The 19906-nt window shown below is 30.6% G+C and overlaps 1 protein-coding gene across 6 annotated transcripts in view; it reads left to right on the top strand.

Moving 5' to 3' along the window:
* LOC129913863 (uncharacterized) overlaps positions 1-19906 on the top strand; it is a 420354-nt gene that overhangs the window by 237331 nt on the left and 163117 nt on the right. For all 6 annotated transcript variants that reach the window (XR_008772105.1, XM_055992811.1, XM_055992813.1 and 3 more), the window contains 4 exons: positions 7122-8514; positions 13077-13175; positions 13329-13455; positions 13854-13950. Coding sequence is in view for 5 of the 6 variants with exons in the window: in XM_055992811.1 (XP_055848786.1) it covers positions 7122-8514; positions 13077-13175; positions 13329-13455; positions 13854-13950 (1716 nt within the window). In the remaining variant the exon portion in view is untranslated. The remainder of the gene's footprint in view (positions 1-7121; positions 8515-13076; positions 13176-13328; positions 13456-13853; positions 13951-19906) is intronic.

Genomic DNA, 19906 nt, shown 5'->3' with positions numbered 1-19906 from the left:
AAAGGAAATGAATATTGTTTCAAAGATAAAAGTATAGTATCTAAATATATTTATATAGATACCCGTGTCAAATTTGAACCCTTTTTCAATTAATGTTCTCGCGTGCAAAAAAAAAGGGGCTTCTATTCCGATTGAATGTGTATCCCATTCCAATTTCTTGGATCTGTTGATTTTTTTTTTTCTTGTTGTATTTTTGGCAAAAATGCCTATGAGGTCTTCTCTGTTTGCCAAGCTCAATCATAAAAGGACTAAGAAAGTAGCGATTCACAAAAACTTAACCTTAAGGAAGCACAAAATAATAACAAAATCAAACAAGAAAAAGAAAAAAAAAGGAAAAAAAGGAACCGTAGGACAAGACAATAATTTGACCTTCGAAAAAAAGGGAAAATAATTTTCAGTTTTGCCCCAAGGAATTACGCTGACTGGATAAAAGGTGAGTTTTGTATTATAGGAATATAGGAAGGTATATTGTAGGGGTGTAGGGTACATTGGGGGATAAGGAAATACAAAAACAACCCTTTAACAATTTCAAGTGCCAATAAAGACGGATGTCAATTTTATCAGGGACGGATTTACATACTAAAAGTCTTAAAGTCACCAACTCAGACGATAACTTTGAAATCCTTGGGGATTTCTCAGTCAAAAGTGAGGTAATTTTGAATTGTTTTTCATTCCTGTTAGGGCCCTTTAGAAACTTCTTTAATTTCCGTTCCTAATAATCCGGTACTGCATCAAAGGGAGTACCCTTTTCACTGAAATTGAATTTGACTTGAATAGAGGCGGACTATTATTATTTGTTTTGCGTAGTAAAAGTGATTTTCATATTCTTTGTTCTTCTTCTTTTGTATACTTTTTGAAATTCCTTCAACAAGTTTTTTTCTTATATACTTTTACCCTTTTTTTTTGTATTTTGGTACTTTTTTCATCATTTTCTTTTGTCAAGAGGCTTATTTAAGTGACCTCATTTTCAATTAGAGAATTCGAATTGAGGTTCCTGTGTTTTTTTTTTTCGTTTTTTTTTTTTTATTTTTTAAATTTAACAAATGCAAAAGAAGAAATTTTTTGTCTTTGTTTGCTTTCTTGAAAATAAATCTTGTGACAGAAGTCTATCAAGTGTCTTTTATCTGATGACAATTTAAATTTTATATATTTGGCTTAATCTTTTTTAACGTTTTTCATTTTTTTAACTTTTTGTAAAGTGGGAAATTATGACATTTGACAAGAAATATTGTTGTCTAAGCAAAGGGTTCTTACCAGATAAAAAGGTTAAGTACCACGCATTTAAATTTTAAGCGAACCCATAAATTATATTCCAGAGCTTAATATTCCTCCTCATCATGATATAAACACAGAGTTTTAACATCTTTTTAGGTATAAATTGTCTGTGAGGGTTGAGTGAGAGCGAGGTAAGTGAGGTTGATAAAATGGGTATGATGCTGTGATGGGGTCATAAAAAAAAGTTTGGTCAATTATTATTGGTAATGATATAATTAAAATATTTCTGACAGTTATAAACAAAAAAAAAATGTTGAATGGGTAGGATGATTAAGATGTTACTGATGTTTTGTATGAGTCAAAACAAAAAAATAAATAAAAAAATAGGAGGAAATAAACTCCAGGTAGTGATTTATAGCAGGAAATTAGGCTTTTATATTAAAAGAGGAATTAAAAAAATTAAACTAATATTTCTAGATTCTGATATAAAATGGGCTTATTTTTTTGTATATTATAAAAGTTAAGTACTTAAATTGTTGTTCAATATAGGCTCCTTATCAGAAATCATAGGATGCATTAAAAGAAAACAAAAATGAAAAAGGGTTAAAAAGTTTGTGGAATTCCTTAGGGGTACAAAATTTTTTTTCTCCATCCTTCATTACTTCTATTTTGTTTTAGACTTCATTAATATCTAAAATTACTTAGATAAATCTGAATAATTTACAGCTTTTTAGGTTATTTCAAAACTTTAAGAGGGTAAATATTTGAAAGAAAAGTTCACCCACAAAAATGCGTTTGATTTGTAGCAAGTTTTATGTTTAGGTAGATTAATCAAAATGTCGTTTATAACTGATTAAATCTGTTAGTTGAATATTATTGATAAATTTAATATTCAAAGCATTTTTAAATTTTTTTACATAAAACAAAGTACGTGCTACCCATCAGTGGTGCATTTAATTTTTGAAATAATTTTTCAATCAAGGTAATGTTGGTTTTGATGATCAAAACCACAACATTTTTTTCTGCACAAGTTCAAATGCAAATTTAGAGCACGGGGGTTTTATTCTGGTTCTGTGAATAAGTGAATCTATAAAAAGCTTTCACTTTCGTTTTCACTAATTGCTTTATTTTCGAATCATTTGGATAAATATTACCGTTTCAATTACAGAGTTTATACTGTCGGTCAGAGAAGAAAATGAAATGAAATTTTCTTTAAGGATCAAAATTAAAGGTACTTGTCATACGACAAAAATTATAAAAAATTGTTTTTCTCAAAAAATATTTTTTGAACGGTATCTGCCATAGAAGCGTTTTCTTGATTTCTGACTTTCTCGTAAACGACATAACCGATTTCTGGAAAAATTTTTGTTTAGGAGCATTTTAGTTATCCTATTTCAAAGAAAAATTATCAAAAATATAAACTTTGGATATTAAATTTTTTTTAAACCAATACAAATTTTCAAAACGGGTTACCTACGTAATTTTCTTGAAACTTTGTTCTTATATGTGGATTAATTAGGTATATCTTTAGAAAAGCTTACCAATTTTTTTTTTAATTCTGAAAATTTTTATATAAAAGTTCAAAGTTCAAAACTTTGAACTTAAAATTTTTGCATAAGGAGTACAGCCATCGAGTTCATTTTAGATTTATTTTGTTGAAAAATATATATATTTAATATTTGGTAAGTATAAGCTTCCTAAATATAATAGCCAAGGTTCTGGAGCCAGTTAAAAACCATGAAAAATCAGCAAAATTACCAGTTTTTCAAAAATTATTTTTAATTCAGGGATAATTATTACGTAATTTTTTAATATATATTCAAAAATTACTACTCTTAAGCTTTAAAATGGCGTTTCAAACAAAAAGATATCTTTAGTAGACGCAAAGCTATAATAACATAAAAATGACCTTCTGAAAAAGTTCGAATGCGGGTACCGGGGAAACCACGCAACTTAAAATTAAATCATAATGGATTTGCTTCCTTACAGTCCTAGAGAACATCCCTACAAAGTTTGATCAAAATCTAAAATGAGACAGCAATTCCGATTGACGCTTGCATACGGAATGACAGTAAACGGTCCATAAAAACTGTTGTAATCGAGAGCGGTGAATTTTTTTTTTTAACTTTCTTATTTGACCCTTTTATAATGCAGCCCTATACTAGTTTTTCAGATGCATCGACTTTCCCTGAATTCCGAGGTATAAAGCTGATTTGACTCCACTATCTCACGCTATTGAATCAATTTTTTTCAATGACAACCTATAAAAAATTTTATATCATGTGATATATTTCACCTTTCATTTCATAAATTAAATTTTTATAATGCGCAAAAAAACATGAATTTGTATCTTCTCACGTCATTAATTATATTTTTTTCCTTACATTCCATTAAAAATATTATACAATCTGAAAGCTTATTGTCTTAGCTCAAAATATATATATCGATCAGGTCTATGAGACATCTACAAAAAGAGCTAGAATTTTTTGAACTCGATCAAATTTCATTAAAAAAAGCAAAAAAAGCTTTTATTTTTGTGTTCTCAGGCTATGGAATCAATTTTTTTGTTTGACAACCTATAAAAAATATATACCATGTGAAAGCTTATTATTTCACCTTTCATATGACGTATCAATCTAATTTCAAAGATGCCTACAAGAGAAGTTAGAATTTTTTAAAGTCAACCATGTCGAATTTCCAGACTGAGATTACGGTCACACTGGTGGATGTTCGGGGGGCAACAGATCTCCACTGGTGTTTGAAGGTTTTTCGCAAGTTTCTTGATTTAACATTGTGTAGCTTGTAGTTAATCTACCGTTATGTGTGATATACCAAATGAAAGGTAATTGTATCAGGATGCTTATAAAAGTTTAATAAAATTTCTTGGTCAAAAGTTATATCCTGTTGAATTCTAAAATTTTATTTTACTGCTATCTCAACATTGTGTTTACGAAAATAATTGAAACTTCGCACACATATAGTCGTAGTCATGGTCTATCATTTCTCCATATACTTTTTTCCTGTATCTATTAAAGAAAAAAAGATAAAAATAAAAAACGGTCAAAAAACGTGTTTTTTTTTTTAAACTTGTTTCTTCCGTTATTCAGTCAAAACTCACAAAATGATTCCATTTCCTTATGCACATGTATGCATAAGGCCAAAACCTACATGTCCTATAAGTTAGATTTTTTGAACTTTCAAAAAAAAAGCTAAAAATCAAAAATTACCCAAAAATATCCCTAAAAAACAAGGTGTTTTTCAAAAATTCATATTTCGAAACGCAGAGTGTTCTCTCATCTTTCACCTGGCATCTTTAGAATTGTCAAAAAAAATTTCCTCTACCCAAAATCATCATTTTGTCATAGCCCCAACACGTGTTAAACGTTCAAATAAAACGTTATAGCTTAGTTTCAAAATTTTTTAGAATTTTTTCTTAAATGCAGTTAATCTTAAATTAATCTCATCTATCTATAACAACTTCGCGTTTAGAGTTTAGCCCAAATTTTATCTTTCCGTTTTACCCCTGACGGACCTTCATTTGAATTAAGGTTTAGGTTATTGTATCTCTAATAGTTAATTTTTAATTTTTAATTGAAATTTTTTAACGCACTGCGAAAGTGCGAGAGTGTAACGTTAGAAAATGGCGTCACTTTTTTGTGGTGGCTGCCATGGTTCATCGGTTTATAAGACGTTATCACGTCAAAAACAACTTTTAATTATACATATATGTACATATACATCTAAAAAAAATTAATCTAAGCAACTTTAACGAAAAGAGAAAGGACGTGCATTTTTTTCGGTTTTCAAGTTATTTGAAAGCAAGTATCTACCTATTATTTCAATCGCTTCTAAGTTTTCATAACTAAATATTGTTGATCATTTCCTCCTAATTTAGTCATATTAGAAAACCAAATTTTTTGTAAGACAATTCAAAAGGGCAATGATATACGTTGACTAACTATTTTTTTTATATATAAATCAACTCAAGGAGTTCGTCAAAAATATTATTTTTTAAATAATTTTACAATGCAGCTTCAAAATAACCTATATGTTATGATTTAACACTAGGTATATTTTATACCTTTACCCTAAAACAGGATAAGAAATTAATAATACTTTGCGGTTTAGCCATGATTTCTAATAAAATTTTATACCAATATCTCTTTCAAAGGTTTCAGAATGTGTTTTTGTTTTACTTAAATATTTATTCATAATATTCATTTAATATTTTATTTTAAAATATTTTGAAAATATGCAAATATTGAAAATTTTATTCTTTACAATTTGACATTTGAACCTTGAAAATCGGAATAGAATTGCCAGAAAAAGAGCTGGTAATATACACGTCAATTCAGTGGGTCACTATGGTGTATGTGTAACTTTTTTTCAGCTTATCACAGAATAAATTAGCGCTGGCCAATTTATCAAATCAATTGATATTTTTTAACTTGTAAATGGTTAAATCATTTAAAATTTTACATTCTCAGGAACCAAATTTTCGTGTTAAACTAATTAATAAAAGAAATTAACTCAAAGAAAAGCCATATCTATTTTCATTTTAATATTTTTTTTTTTTTTAAGAAAAGCAAACGAAATCAACTAAACAAATATCCTCAAAAACTCTTTTCTTTTTTGCAATTGATTTGATTTGAAAAAATTGTCTAATCAAAGCATTTTCCCATTAAACAAGTCTGTATATAAGCACTTCTTCAATTTTTGTGAAAATACAAAAAAAATTCCTATTTCCTGTTTTTTACTTTCAAAAGATGTTCAAAAATTTAACTATGCCTATCGTAAACAATTTTTAGGCTTAACATTGTAAACCAAAAACTAGTTAACCATATACCGTATCTTCATTGTCTTATAAAAGGATTCCTTTAATCAAACTTTTACCTATACAATACACACAAAATAGACATGGGTTATATATTTTTCTAACCAAAAGGATTATTATTTTCTCTTCGAAATGTTACATCTTCTTTGGATATCTTGGATAAATATAGGTATCCTTATATACAATTTATTATAGAGAACATTTGTTTCAAAATAATTATAGATAGGTAAAGTACCTATGAAGAACCTACTGCTGAGAAAAAGGTATACAAAATAGCTTTTCTACTACCAACAGAGGGTTTATGTGTGAAACCAATAAAATTAAAAGGTATGTTATATAAAATTGAATTGTTTTGTATAGGTCTTCTTCTTCTTATCCTTAAAGAGATATGGAAAATGTTCCATGAGGTGTGAAATGAGCAAGCATATAAAATCTAATGGAAAATCTCTGTTAAACCCCGGGTAGAGGTAAAGTCGTACACCCAGAAATACGCACTTAAAATAATCGAACTTATAAAAGATATTAAAAGCTGTTTTTTTTTTTTTTTTCTTTATGATTTCCCTCTCTATCTCTATTACTTGAAAAACACAATGAAATAGGTACCCTTTTTGAAATCATTTCTTTGTCTATGTTCAGTCACTTATGAGTGTGCTACGAGTAGAAAACTAAATCATCTATTTTGAAACAGTGCCCCTTTTGCATTGTTAGAGGCTTTTTGAAAAAGTTTTTTTAACATTACGCACACGCAAGACAAAATCAGTCATGTAGAAATAGAGATAGGCTTTGTATAAAAGGGGTTTTTGGTTGACATTATCAACCCACGCACGAGTCCTTGTTTTGTTTGGAATATTCAAAAAGTTGAAAAAAGTCCTTTAAGAAACTCTGTGATTTTTAGGGAATTATGTTTAAAAAAGGTCTAAACTGTCTTTAAATTGGTTTTGATAAGCCGCTGTGCTGTGAATCTCTAGAATCTTCTCTTCTCCATATCTTCAATCCATCACAATTATTTTTGTTACTTTTTTGTCAAATTCAAATCATTGAACGAAATTTTTCTATTTTTTTCTCATTACAGTGCGATTCCCAATCAGATGTCGACCTGATACCACCACCACCACCTCCTGCCTTGGCAAATCGAAAACCACCCACCAGCCTCTTCCATACTGATTTGTTACCTGATTGTGGTGGCACTGGCACCACTGGCGGAAGAGGAGAAGGAGGAGGAATTGGGAATAGCAATAGCTTCGAAGTGTCCTCAATTCTGGATGATTGTGCGTCGACAATGATGAAGTGTGCGAACGTGGGCTCGAATTTGGCCTTTAGTATAGGACAATCGGTGAAGCCGGATGTTTGTCATGTAAACACGGCTGAAGATAGGGAACAACAACAAATACAACATCACAACAACACATCAGCATCATCACGAATGATGGCTCCCTCGACGACGACACCATTAGGCAGTGGAGCTGCTACCACTACGAATATTTGTCCATGCATCAGAGATGACTTCTCCCTTGGTAACAGCTCCATCATGCTAAACAAGATGAAGAAATCCGATGAAGAGGAAACGTTGTGTGCATTCCATGCCTACAATCATCTACAACAACAAAAACAACAACAACTTCATCATCATCATCATCATCAATTGTTAGAACACGAAGGAGACTTGGATACTACAAAGTTCAATAACAACAACATCAACCGCAGCAGCCTCAGTTTAGGTAAATACAATACAATTGGACCAAGCAGCGAGTATGCAAAGCAATTAGCCTCCTATGCCACATCATTCGCCCATCACCAAAAGCATCCGCCGCATCACTCGTCGACCACAGAAAGCCTCAAACGCAATCAGCAACAGCAGCAGCAGCGTAATCTGGAACGTTTGCGTTGCTTATCCCAATCGTTGTCGAATTTTTCAACCAGCGGCGGTACAACCATCACATCGGATTCCCTGCGCCATCTTCATCACACATCCCATCATCACCTGCATTCGCATCCATATCATCAACAGCAGCAGCACCACCAACAACAACAACATCCTAGACATATCGGGGATGTTTATCAACATGATGGATACAAAATGCATTGGCATTCAAACTGTGTCAATAAGGAGCGGTCTAATGGTGGTGGTTCGGTTGGTGGTGGTGCTTTTGTGGATTTAACAACAATGCCAACGAATACTCTCGGTAGACATCCTTATACACAGTTTCAAACACCTTCGAATGCATTCAGCAGCTGTAGCTTTGGCGGATCGAATATTATAAATAGTTCGTTCACGACATTGGCCAGCGGCTCGAGTAGTGGCCTTAAGGAGAAACTGCAGCAGCACGAACAGATGGAACAACATATGCAGCATAAGCAATTGCAAAAGCAATTGCATTCGTCTAGTTCGACAACGAGTATAATGCCATGGAAGCATCGTCAGTGTCCTAGTCGGGGATCATCTAGTTCGGGGACGAATTCATTTCGTAAGTATTGAATTGTGATTATTCTTATTTTGTCAAATATCATAACCATAAGTTTTTTTGATTGGTGACCTACTATAGCCACAGGTTTAAAGGAGATGGAAACAAAAAGAAGCGAAATCACTTTAAGCTATTTAAAGTGATTTCGCTTGACAACTAAGGTTGATGGAAATCGAAAATTGAACGCTGTTCAACTAACTTTTTCATAGGTTAAAGTTTAGTTTTATTGAAAGTTTAAGGCTCGACAGTATTCAAGAATAATAAAAATCTAACAAATTGCATCGAAAGACAATTTTAAAGATTTTCGACTTAAATTTTATTGGATATTTCTAGAAAATTTCCCGAGTATGAACAAATTGGTCTCATTCAGCTTTAACTCAAAGCAACAAAAAATTGGGAAGATTGTTTCGGTAAGATCTCTAAGGAAGCTATTTTGTTTCCGAAATATTGTCGAAGTAGCCCAAAGTAGTTCATCGATGAAATTCTTCAGCTTCCACGTGGATTACAGAAGATGTGCTTTATTGGAAAAACTTACCCCCCCCCTCACGTTTTGTGCCAACAACTATTTTCCTTTGTGGTTTTACACAATCTAATCAGCAGCTTTATGTTCACTACGTAAAGATTCTGATAGTCAAGAGTTTTTGTTGATTCCCTAGAGGAAAAATTGAAAAATTAACTTGTCCTGGAACCTTTTTTGATGTCTGACTGTCTCAAAAGTTACACGACCGATTTCAACGAAAATGTATGCATAAAACATTTTACTAAATATAATGTTAAAACTAAGAGACAATTTTTTATATAAATATTTTTTTTTTTTTTCAAAACTCAATTTTTTGAAAAGGAACGAATGAATTTTGTGACGATTACCAAATTTCGTTCTCAAAAATGTTTGTATATTAAAAAAAAAAGCTGTTTAAAAGAAAAACCGTTCTAAATAATATCAAAATAGTTTTCCTAAAAATTTGAAAATTTCCCATGAAAAATACCATATTTATGGTATTTATACCATTGATTCCAACGGACTAATTGCGGATTTTCAAAATTTAATCTTTTCTTTTCAAAAAGACCCTCTCGTCCAAGGTAATATAAAAAAGATTCCTTTCATTCTTAATTCTCATAACAAAAATAAAGCTTTTCACTTAGCTTTAAAAATTTTTATCGTTTTTTATAGTCCAGCAATTTTAGGTTTTATCTACGAAAAAATTCCTAGTTGTAATGATGATGTAAAAAATCGACATTGATATCGTGCTGGCTTAAAAAGTTATAAGGGTCAAAAGGTCACGAAAAGTTTTTCCCAAATACCTCGCGACCTATTGATCGGAGGTCATCAGAAATTATTATAAAAATTGTTCGTCGTCTACAACATATGCCTGTAACATTTTTCTGTAAAATTAACCGTTTCGGAAGTAGAGCGCAGAGAAGGTGACTAATACATAGTTTAGTATATTTTGGTTCTTGTGGCAAAAAAAAGTTTAATTTGGTTGACACTACTTAAATTTTGAATATCTCGGACAGTAAAGGAGATCACAACAAAAACATTACTGTTAAAAAGGAGCCAAGTTCTCCTATGTTGAAATTATGCTGGCACAAAAAGTACTGAGATGTAAAAGTGTACCAAGTTCTAAAGTTTGGGTTCAAATTCGTATCAATGAAATTTTGATTTCTCTTGACAATTTTTCTTTTAATTACCGATTTTTAAAGTTATTTCAAAAATTGCCAAGTAAACAATCAAAATTTTATTGATACGAATTTGAACCCAAACTTTAGAACTTGGTACACTTTTACATCTCAGTACTTTTTGTGCCAGCATAATTTCAACATAGGAGAACTTGGCTCCTTTTTAACAGTAATGTTATTGTTGTGATTTCACTACTTTTTGCAAGGTATGGCTGTAGAATTGAAAATCTCTATATTTGATGAAAATTCAGTGAAAATGGGCGGTTGCCACGCCCCCTGGCTGAAATTCTCAAATTTTAAATTTTTTCCTATGTATAAACTACCATCTCTACCATTCTACCAAATTTCAAGATTCTACGATAGTCAGAAGTGCTCTATAATATTTGATGATAATTCAGCGGAAATGGGCGGATGCCACGCCCCCTGAATTGAAAATCTCAAATTTTCGATTTTTCCCTTTGTATACACCACAAGCCCTATCACCGTGTAAAATTTCAAGTTTCTACGTTAACGGGAAGTTCTCCATAATTTTGATGATCTGTCAGTGAGTGAGTGAGTGAGTGAGTGAGTCAGTCAGTCAGTTACGGTTTTTGCGATTTTTGAAGCCCTATATCTCAGAAACTACTCATCGTAAAAGGCTGAAATTTTGTGAGGAGTTTGGTTTTGACAAGCTCAATAAATGTAGCGAGTATGAAATTTCTAGCATCTTTGGTGTGGAAGTTAGAGGGGGGTCGAAAATGGCCTGAGTTGTTTCCTGTAAATAAGGGTGTAGTGCCAAAGTTGCTAGAGAACTTGGCTGGGCACTACCGTGCCCCTTGATATCGAAAAGATTTAAACATTTTTTGGAAAAATAAAACCAGTTCTTCTTATAGGTACCGTTACAAAATTATTCAAAATGAATTACCCCACATATAAACATAACATCGAAAACAGCAAAAAATACATTTTTTGGCATTTTCTAACGGTAATATTTCAAAAACGGAGGCCAATAAAAAATTGTCTTCAGATTCGAGTTCAACACATCAAAAACCTATTGAAAGGTATATTTTGGTTCAGGTGTGTAATTTAATCAAAATTGCTAAAACCGTTTTTGAAGAGAAGTATTTTTTTCTATTTTCGTTATACCGTTATTTTTGGTCCTAAAAGAAATTTCAATTTGTCATCTAGGCTCTAGGAAATCACTCAAAACTGTTATTTACCGAGTTTGAGGAAAATCGCTCCAGTAGTTTCGACTGTAGATCGAGCTATATGCAGACAGAATTGCGGGACCCACTTTTTTGGCATTCTCCATCAACATTTTTTATTGGTGATTTAAGCCCTGAATTAACAAATATGTTTTAATTTGAATTTATCATTTTAAAAATAATATTATCAAAATTTTCAAAGCTTTCTAGTTTTCAAAAATTATAATTTTTTTCTAAATACGATACTGCACTCGTCACCAGTAAATATTGGTCAAATGATAAGCTGGCGAAATTTCACCTCTAAGCCATAAATGGCATCTGCTTTTGCATCCAATAAAAAAATAATTATTAAAATCAATTACCGTTAATTCAGTCAAAAAACGGACATAGAATTCATGTTCACACATTGATACAAAAAACTTAGTCATCGTTTAAAGGGCAAAAATTTGTGGTGGAAATATCAACATAATTCTAAGAAATTTAAACAGAAATCGAACCAAACGGAGTTAATCGTCAGGTATAAAACAATAATTTCATTTTTTTTTTTTAATATCTAACAACCTTGTCCAGAAATAAAAACAAATTCCGGTCTATTGCATTGACAGATGACTACCTCTTGTTCAGTTATTTCCCAGTCCTGTTTTATTATAATATTTCCATAAATTCCATCAACCATCAAGATTTTTTTATGTTGCGTTGCATTATGAAACAGTCAATTTCTTATACTCAGCATAATTTTCTCTGCATCTTTTATTAAAGAAATTGTAAAAATCCCTTCAACCCCCTCTCTTACTTTTTTTCCATTATAAAATATTGCAAATGTCATTTTTACCATTTCTGCTTCAATTTTAATACCACACGCAATGATGTAGGTTGTTTTTGTTACACATATTGCTTGTCAAGTCACTTCATGCTTCCCCGAGTTGTGTTTTTGTGTACACATATCAACCATATTGCGTGATATGGTGGTGGTAGGGTCTCATTTCAACATCACCATTAACCATCTTGGTTAGGTATATATACCAATATAACGTTTTGTTAAAAACCACTGAACGAAAAATGCCAAGCTGTCATTTAGACATTTACCTGATAAATCTTACAAAACATATAAAACATACAAAACAGTAAAATGTCTTTCCTATCCCACAAAACATTTTGTAGGCTCCACACTCTTGTATGGTTTTTTTTTTTGGATGGGAAATATTTTATTTTCCTCTGAGAAGAAGTGAAAGAAATCAACTTGGCATTTATATAACAACAATGTTGTTTTCCTCGTAACCTTTTTCCCACGGAAAGCAAGCAGACACATTTCCAAAAATTTTTGATCGAATGGTTTTCAAAAAACCCTCTTCTGTCAAGTGTACAAAAGGTTTTTCCCTTCTACACGCTATATTCTTTAGTATTCAATAAACCGGAACTTCCTTTCACGTCCTTCGTCGCCATTTTGTTTTGTGTTTATTTTTTTTTTTTCTTCCTCGATTTGAACGAAGACCACCACCACCGTTTTAATGCTGATGACTTTCTTTAAACGACACGTTCATAATTTCCTAAAAACCATCATCATCATCATGGATGAAAGAGGGTTAGGGTGGCTATAGGGATGGTCATTTTTATATTAAAAAAAAAAAATAATGAAATAAAAATCCACCTGCTTCCATCACCATCATTTCAACCATTTTGTTTCTGTTTTGTTTATTACACCAGGATTCGATGCTGCGAAACACTGGCTAGCTGTTAGTTCGATACTTTTAATAATTGGCGCTGCAAGTGTTGCCGTGCCGTTGGCCTTACGTGTAGCTGCAAGTGAGTACCGTCCATTAAATTTTTATGACACAATTCCTGTGCATATACTCGTATACATTTCACGGTGATAACTTTAAATTGTGTTTTTTTTTCCTTTTTTTTGTTCTGTGTAAATACGGTGCTGCCCTCTTGTGTGTATGTGTATGCTGACAGGTGCTCCATTCGAAGAGCGTTTACGAGTGGCTATTCAACTCCTGGATCAAGTGCCTTTAATCGATGGGCATAACGACCTACCGTGGAATATTCGCAAGTTCCTGCATAACAAGCTTAACGATTTCAAGTGAGTATTTGCTTTGTGTTGGGGAGGTGTAGCTGAAGGGTAGTTTAACGGAAGGATATCCTCCTTCCTTAACTCATTTTTTCCCTCATTTTTTTTTCAGTTTGCTTTTGTTTTATTTTCTCGTTTGTTTTTTTCCATTTGAAGCCGCCATTTTCTATTCCACTTTCAATTAAGTTTTATTTGAATTGGTTTTTTTCATTTGTGTCAGTATAGTGATGGGTGGGTGGTTTGGGGCGGGTTTGGTAGCCATAGCAGCGGCTGTCATTTGAAGGAGGCTGTGGGTTTCTTTCCGTTTGCTTTGTGTCATTTGATTTCTCATTACGTTGCTTGTTTTACATTTTCTTTTATAATTTTAAATTTTTTCCTTCTTTTTTTTTCTTTCGTCATTTCTAACATAGTTTCGATGAGGATCTTAGGAATGTCATGCCCTGGGCTAGAAGCCAATGGAGTCATACAGACCTGCAGAGACTGAAGAAAGGACGTATTTCTGCCCAGGTAAGAGAGATTTTTTTTTTTAAGTCAATTATTTTCTATAAATACATGAATGGGTTTCATATTTTTTTGTGTTGTTTGATTTTTTTTTTTGTTCCTTTTTATTGTGTGGGTTGTTGAATTTCGAATCAAAAAAAAAAAATCAAAATGTAAAGGATGATTCTTTTAAACTTGACTTGAACAAAAATTTCATTAGAAAGGTCAAACAATGAAAGTAAAAAACATGGAAACGTATTTTTTTTTTTTGGGATCCTTTTTGATTTACATACTAAAAATTTTCTTTGTTTAAAAACTTGTTGTGAGTTGTAAAAAAAAAAAAAAAAAAAAAACACAAAATTTGCTTTTGTATTTGCATTTGTGGCAGGATCATTTTTCATTTTTAAACGTTTTGTTAGATAAAACTAAAAGCTAGAAGCAGAACATTTTTTTTTTATCTTTTTCCTTTTGTTTTTTTTTTAAACAGAGTCATTAATTTTTACATTCTAATTAGTAGAGTTAAGGGAAAAATCTAAAATGGGTTTCACGTTTAGAAAGAAAAAGGTAAATTGTAATAAGAAATGAACGTGAAAGTGTTGCTGAAAGCAACATGTTGGTGGTTTTGAAAAAAAAAAAAAATATATAAAACAATCACGAAAAAGATTGATAAAAAAAAAAAAAATAAAGGAAATTTTAATTTAACAAAAGGTGAACATTTTAAATTGTTTCATTAGTGTATCTAATTGTAAGTTATATTTGAAAGGATTTGAAAAAAAAAAATAACCTCATTAATTTATTTATAATTTTCTTACCTAAGGCCTGTTCACTGTGAACTTATATCCTGGATACCAAAACTTGTTTTGATACTTTGGTCCGCAGATATCTGCCTCCGAATGAAGGAAAGAAAATGTTTGGATGCAAATAACTCAGCGACCACAACTCCAAGTAACTTTTGGACCAAAAAGCCAATAATTCGTGTAAAACGTCTAAGAACTTAAGTATAAACGTTTAATTTGAATTAGGTATTAGCTTTTTGGGACCAATTACAGATTTTACAGTCTCTTCGAAAAAGAAACACCCGTTCACCTTAATTTTTTTTATGAAAACTCTTTATTCTTGCTTTCTATCCCAAATTCAATGTTTTCACCAAATTTCATCAGGGTGACCCATCACTTTTGTGTTCACTCAAAAAAAAAACACCCTTTTAACCATGATATTTTTATAGACACTTTAGATTCTTGTTTCTAATCTTAAAAGTAACATAATTGCTGAATTTCAATAGGGTACTACTTATATTACTCTAGTATTACACACTTTTTCAAATATACCCATACTTTCTCTACACCTAAAAAAAAACACCCTTTCACATGAAAAATATGTATAGTTTTACATTATTCGTAATTCCCATGGAAAAGACAACATTTTTAATAAATTTCGTAAGGGTAACTTTTATACCAATGATTTTATCGGACTTATCGCGGATTTTCCCTATTTTCCAAATAAAAAAAAACACCCTTTAACTTTAAATATTTGTATAGGCTGTTTGGGTTCTTGGTTTCAGTTATAAATGAAACATTTTTACCAATTTTCATTGGTGTAACAATTTTTTCCAAGTTTTGGTGGTATTAATTCCGAATTTCATCATTCCTAAAAAAAAAACACCCTTTCACTCAAAATAATTTTGTACACTTTATAGATTCTTAATTTTTACACCAACCAAAACTTTTTCACCAAGTTTTAAAAATTAATAAAATATAAGTCAGCTGCTATGATACCTTTCTCACACATAACTCAACCCATAAAAAAAAAAACACCCTTTCACCACAAATATTTTTAAGAACTTTTTTAATCCTTTTTCCCTGCTTTATCTCAAACCTTCATCTCGAATTTCATCAGTGTAGCATGTTTTTAACATGGGCTTCGGTTATATTTTACCTGTTGAGGTCAAAAAACAAGCACTCTTACAAAGGAAACATACAGAATTTTAAGCACATAAGGATCACGAAAGTGCTTAATGAAACCAAGAATCTTATTAGCTTTTTTTATAATATAATTGTAGTGGTTAGTGAATGAAAGTTTTGAATCCAACACCACACCGAGGTCAGAGAAACTTGATAGACATAATAGAGACTTGTTCAACAAATAAGTATATGACAGGACATTATGTTTGCGTGTAAAACGCATTATTTTACACTTTTCAATAATTAAAAAGTATTGCACCATTCCCAGAATTTTTGAAGATCTTCTAGTAAAAGTTCACTTTCAGCTACTAAGTCAATTTTTCGAAATATTTTCACGTCATCGGCATAAATTAAAGACATAAAGTTACTTAAAACAGAAGGAAGATCATTAATAAATAAGACAAACAATAAATGACCAAGGTGACTACCTTGTGGTACACCCGAATTAACTTTAAACCATTATTAACATTCATTTCTTAATAAAACACTATATAATCTATTTTTGAGATAAGAAGAAATCCATAAAATAAAGCGAAGTAATATTTCATGTTTTAGTTTGTCGAAAGCTTTACTGAAATCAATAAAAACACAATCTACTTGCTTATACTTTTCAAAGGCATCTAAGCAGAACGTTGTAAATTGTAGTAAATTTGTGACCGTAGATTTCTTTCTCACAAAGCCATGTTGGTTTTTACATACATGTTTTTAATGGGCAATAACTTTTCTTAGAGCAATCGTATTGACTTTATTTTAATGTCATTAGACTCATCAATAAAAAAATACCTTAGAAACATCTGTCATATGATGATATTTCACAAACAATTTTTTTCACTATATTTTTGAGCTTCACCCTATCCCTCTTGCCTGCGAAAAACACCCTTCGGCTCAACTTTTTTTATAGACTTTTTAAATCGTTTGGTTCTTATTCCAAAAGCAAACTTCTTGCCAAGTTTAATGAGTGTAACAATTTTTTTTTTTTTTTTGACGTGATAACGTCTTATAAATCGATGAATCATAGCAGCCACCACAAAAAAGTGACGCAATTTTCCAACGTTACACTCTCGCACTTTCGCAGTGCGGCAAAAAATTTCAATTCAAAATTAAAAATAAACTATTAGAGATACAAAAATCTTCTATAGCTTATTTGAAAGATAATAACCTAAAGCTTAATCCAAATGAAAGATTTTTTAAAAATTAAGTCATTTAATAGGGTAAACAGGGGTAAAACGGAAAGATGAAATTTGAGCTAAAATCTAAACGCGAAGTTGTAGAGAATTGATTTTTTTGCTATAGATAGATGAGAATAATTTAAGTAACTGCATTTAAGGAAAAATTCTAAAAAATTTTGAAACTAAGCTATAACGTGTTGTTTGAACGTTGTACACGTGTTGGGGCTATGACAAAATGATGATTTTGGGTAAAGGAAATTTTTTTTGAAAATTCTAAAGATGCCAGGTGAAAGATGAGGGGAAACAAAATTAGGCGTCTGATACGGATTTTTTTCCAACACTCTGCGTTTCGAAATATGAATTTTTGAAAAACACCTTGTTTTTTAGGGGTATTTTTGGGTAATTTATGATTTTTAGCTTTTTTTTGGAGCGTTCAAAAAATCTCAAACTTATAGAAAATTAAGGTTTTGGCCTTATGCATACATGTGCAAAAACTTGGAATCGTTTTTAAAATACACGTTTTTTTTACAGTTTTTAACCGATTTTCATCGTTTTTTATTTTTATCTTTTTTTCTTTAATAGATACAGGAATAAAGTATATGGAGTAATGATAGACCATGACAACGACTAAATGTGTGCGAACTTTCAATCATTTTTGTAAACACAATTTTGAGATAAAGGTAAAACAAAATTTTAGAATTCAACAGGTTATAACTTTTGACCAAGAGCTGATAAAAATTTTTTTGTGAGCATCCTGATACAATTACCTTTCATTTGGTATATCACCTATCACAGTAGACTAACTACAAGCTACACAATGTAAAATCAAGAAACTTGCGAAAAACCTCAAAACACCAGTGGAGATCTGTTTTGCCCCCCGAACAGCCACCAGTGTGGGAAGTACCGTAATCTTAGTCTGGAAATTCGACATGGTTGACTTTAAAAAATTCTAACTTCTCTTGTAGGAATCTTTGAAATGAGATTGATACGTCATATGAGAGGTGAAATAATAAGCTTTCAAATTGTATATATATTTTATAGGTTGTCAAACAAAAAAATTGATTACATAGCGTGAAAACATAAAAATTAATGTTTTTTTTTTGCTTTTTTTAATGAAATTTGATCGAGTTCAAAAAATTCTAGCTCTTTTTGTAGATGTCTCATAGACCTGATCGATATATATATTTTGATCTAAGACAATAAGCTTTCAGATAGTATAAAATTTTTAATAGGTTGTTAGGGAAAAAAATGGAATTAATGACGTGAGAAGATAAAAATTCATGTTTTTTTTTGCCTTTTTTTTTATGAAAATGATTGTTAAATAAATTATTTTTATACTTTTTGCACATTATAAAAATTTAAAAATGGTTTTATTCTTAAGAAGAAATACTTGGCTTTTAAAATACATAATTTTTACTTGCGATATAGGTACTATAGGGCAAGTTTAGGATTCGTAAAAAAAATCGAACTCGAGATAACAATTTTACATGACATTACGATGATGGAGAATGCCAAAAAAGTGGGTCCGGCAATTCTGTCTGTCTGTCTGTCTGTCTGTCTGTCTGTCTGTGTGTCTGTCTCTATCTGGAGCTGCAGCCTAAAAGAGTGAAGTGATTTTCTTCAAACTTGGTAGTTAGCAGTTTTTGGTGATTCCCTAGAGGGGAAATTGAAATTTTTTTTTTATGACCAAAACTAACGGTACCTGTCATATAACGGAAATAGAAAAGTTAATTTTTTTCAAAAACGGCTCTAACGATTTTGATTAAAATTTTTGTGTGTAGTACAACACATAAGAGCCAACTTTTGAAATAAAAAAAATATTTTTTGTACCGTTATTAACGGTACCTGTCATAGAACGGTATTTTTCGTTTCTGAATATCTCGTACAAAATTAACCCGATTTAAATGAAAATTTTTATACAAAAGTGTGTAAGTAAAGATAATAATAAAATTTTAGAAAATTTTCAAAAAACGCATTTTTGGTTTTTTTAAAAATATTTCAAATTTTTTTTTTGAAAAATCAATTTTTTGAAAACGGATCAATGAAAAATTTTGAAATTTAGTTTTTATGTGTAAATTAAATATTTCTTCAAAATGGCATAATAACTTTTTTTTTTAAAAATGTTAAAAAATTTTTATATATGTATAAAAAATTATTTTTTTAAAAAACGGCTCCTACAATTTTCGAAAATTTTTTTCTAAAAATACCTTTTTATACAAGAAATAAAATGGCATATTTTTTTTTTTTTTAAGATAATTTAAAACGGAGTTTAATTAATTATAAAAACAGATTTAATTTTTTTTATACTACTTATGAAATTTTAAATTTCTTGAATAAAAAGCTTTAACATTATTGTTACTTTAAGCATAAGAGCAAGTACGTGCGACCCCAGTCGTGCAATTTATTTTTGTAAGCTTTTAAAATAAAAAAATTAATATAATGAGAAAATAAAAAAGGTATTTATTTTTTAGCTTTTTCTTGTAAATTATGATTGTTTGAAAAAACTAAACGCTTCAATTGACTCATTTTAAACAAAAGCACACAACCTATTTTCTGACGACATTATCACGTAAAACCATCGTCCGTAAACCGGCTTTACAGAGACAACCTCTTTTTATATGTTAATTTAATGTACTATTTTACCTGTACTACCAATAGTATTTTGGTTTTTAGTTTTATGAATAGAGCAAAGAGAACTTTGTTTTTACGTCTCAAACTATGAATTTTAAAGAAGTTTTTTTTTAATATTTTTTTTTCGCCGAGGGGTAACCCCGAGAATTTTATTCTTCTCATATCAGAAAAGCTTTGATGAAAGATAATAATTGATAGTATTTCCTACTTATTCAAGTTTAT

Source organism: Episyrphus balteatus, chromosome 1 (assembly GCF_945859705.1).
Source record: "Episyrphus balteatus chromosome 1, idEpiBalt1.1, whole genome shotgun sequence".
NCBI lineage: Eukaryota > Metazoa > Arthropoda > Insecta > Diptera > Syrphidae > Episyrphus > Episyrphus balteatus.
This window is presented reverse-complemented; position numbering and strand designations above follow the sequence as displayed.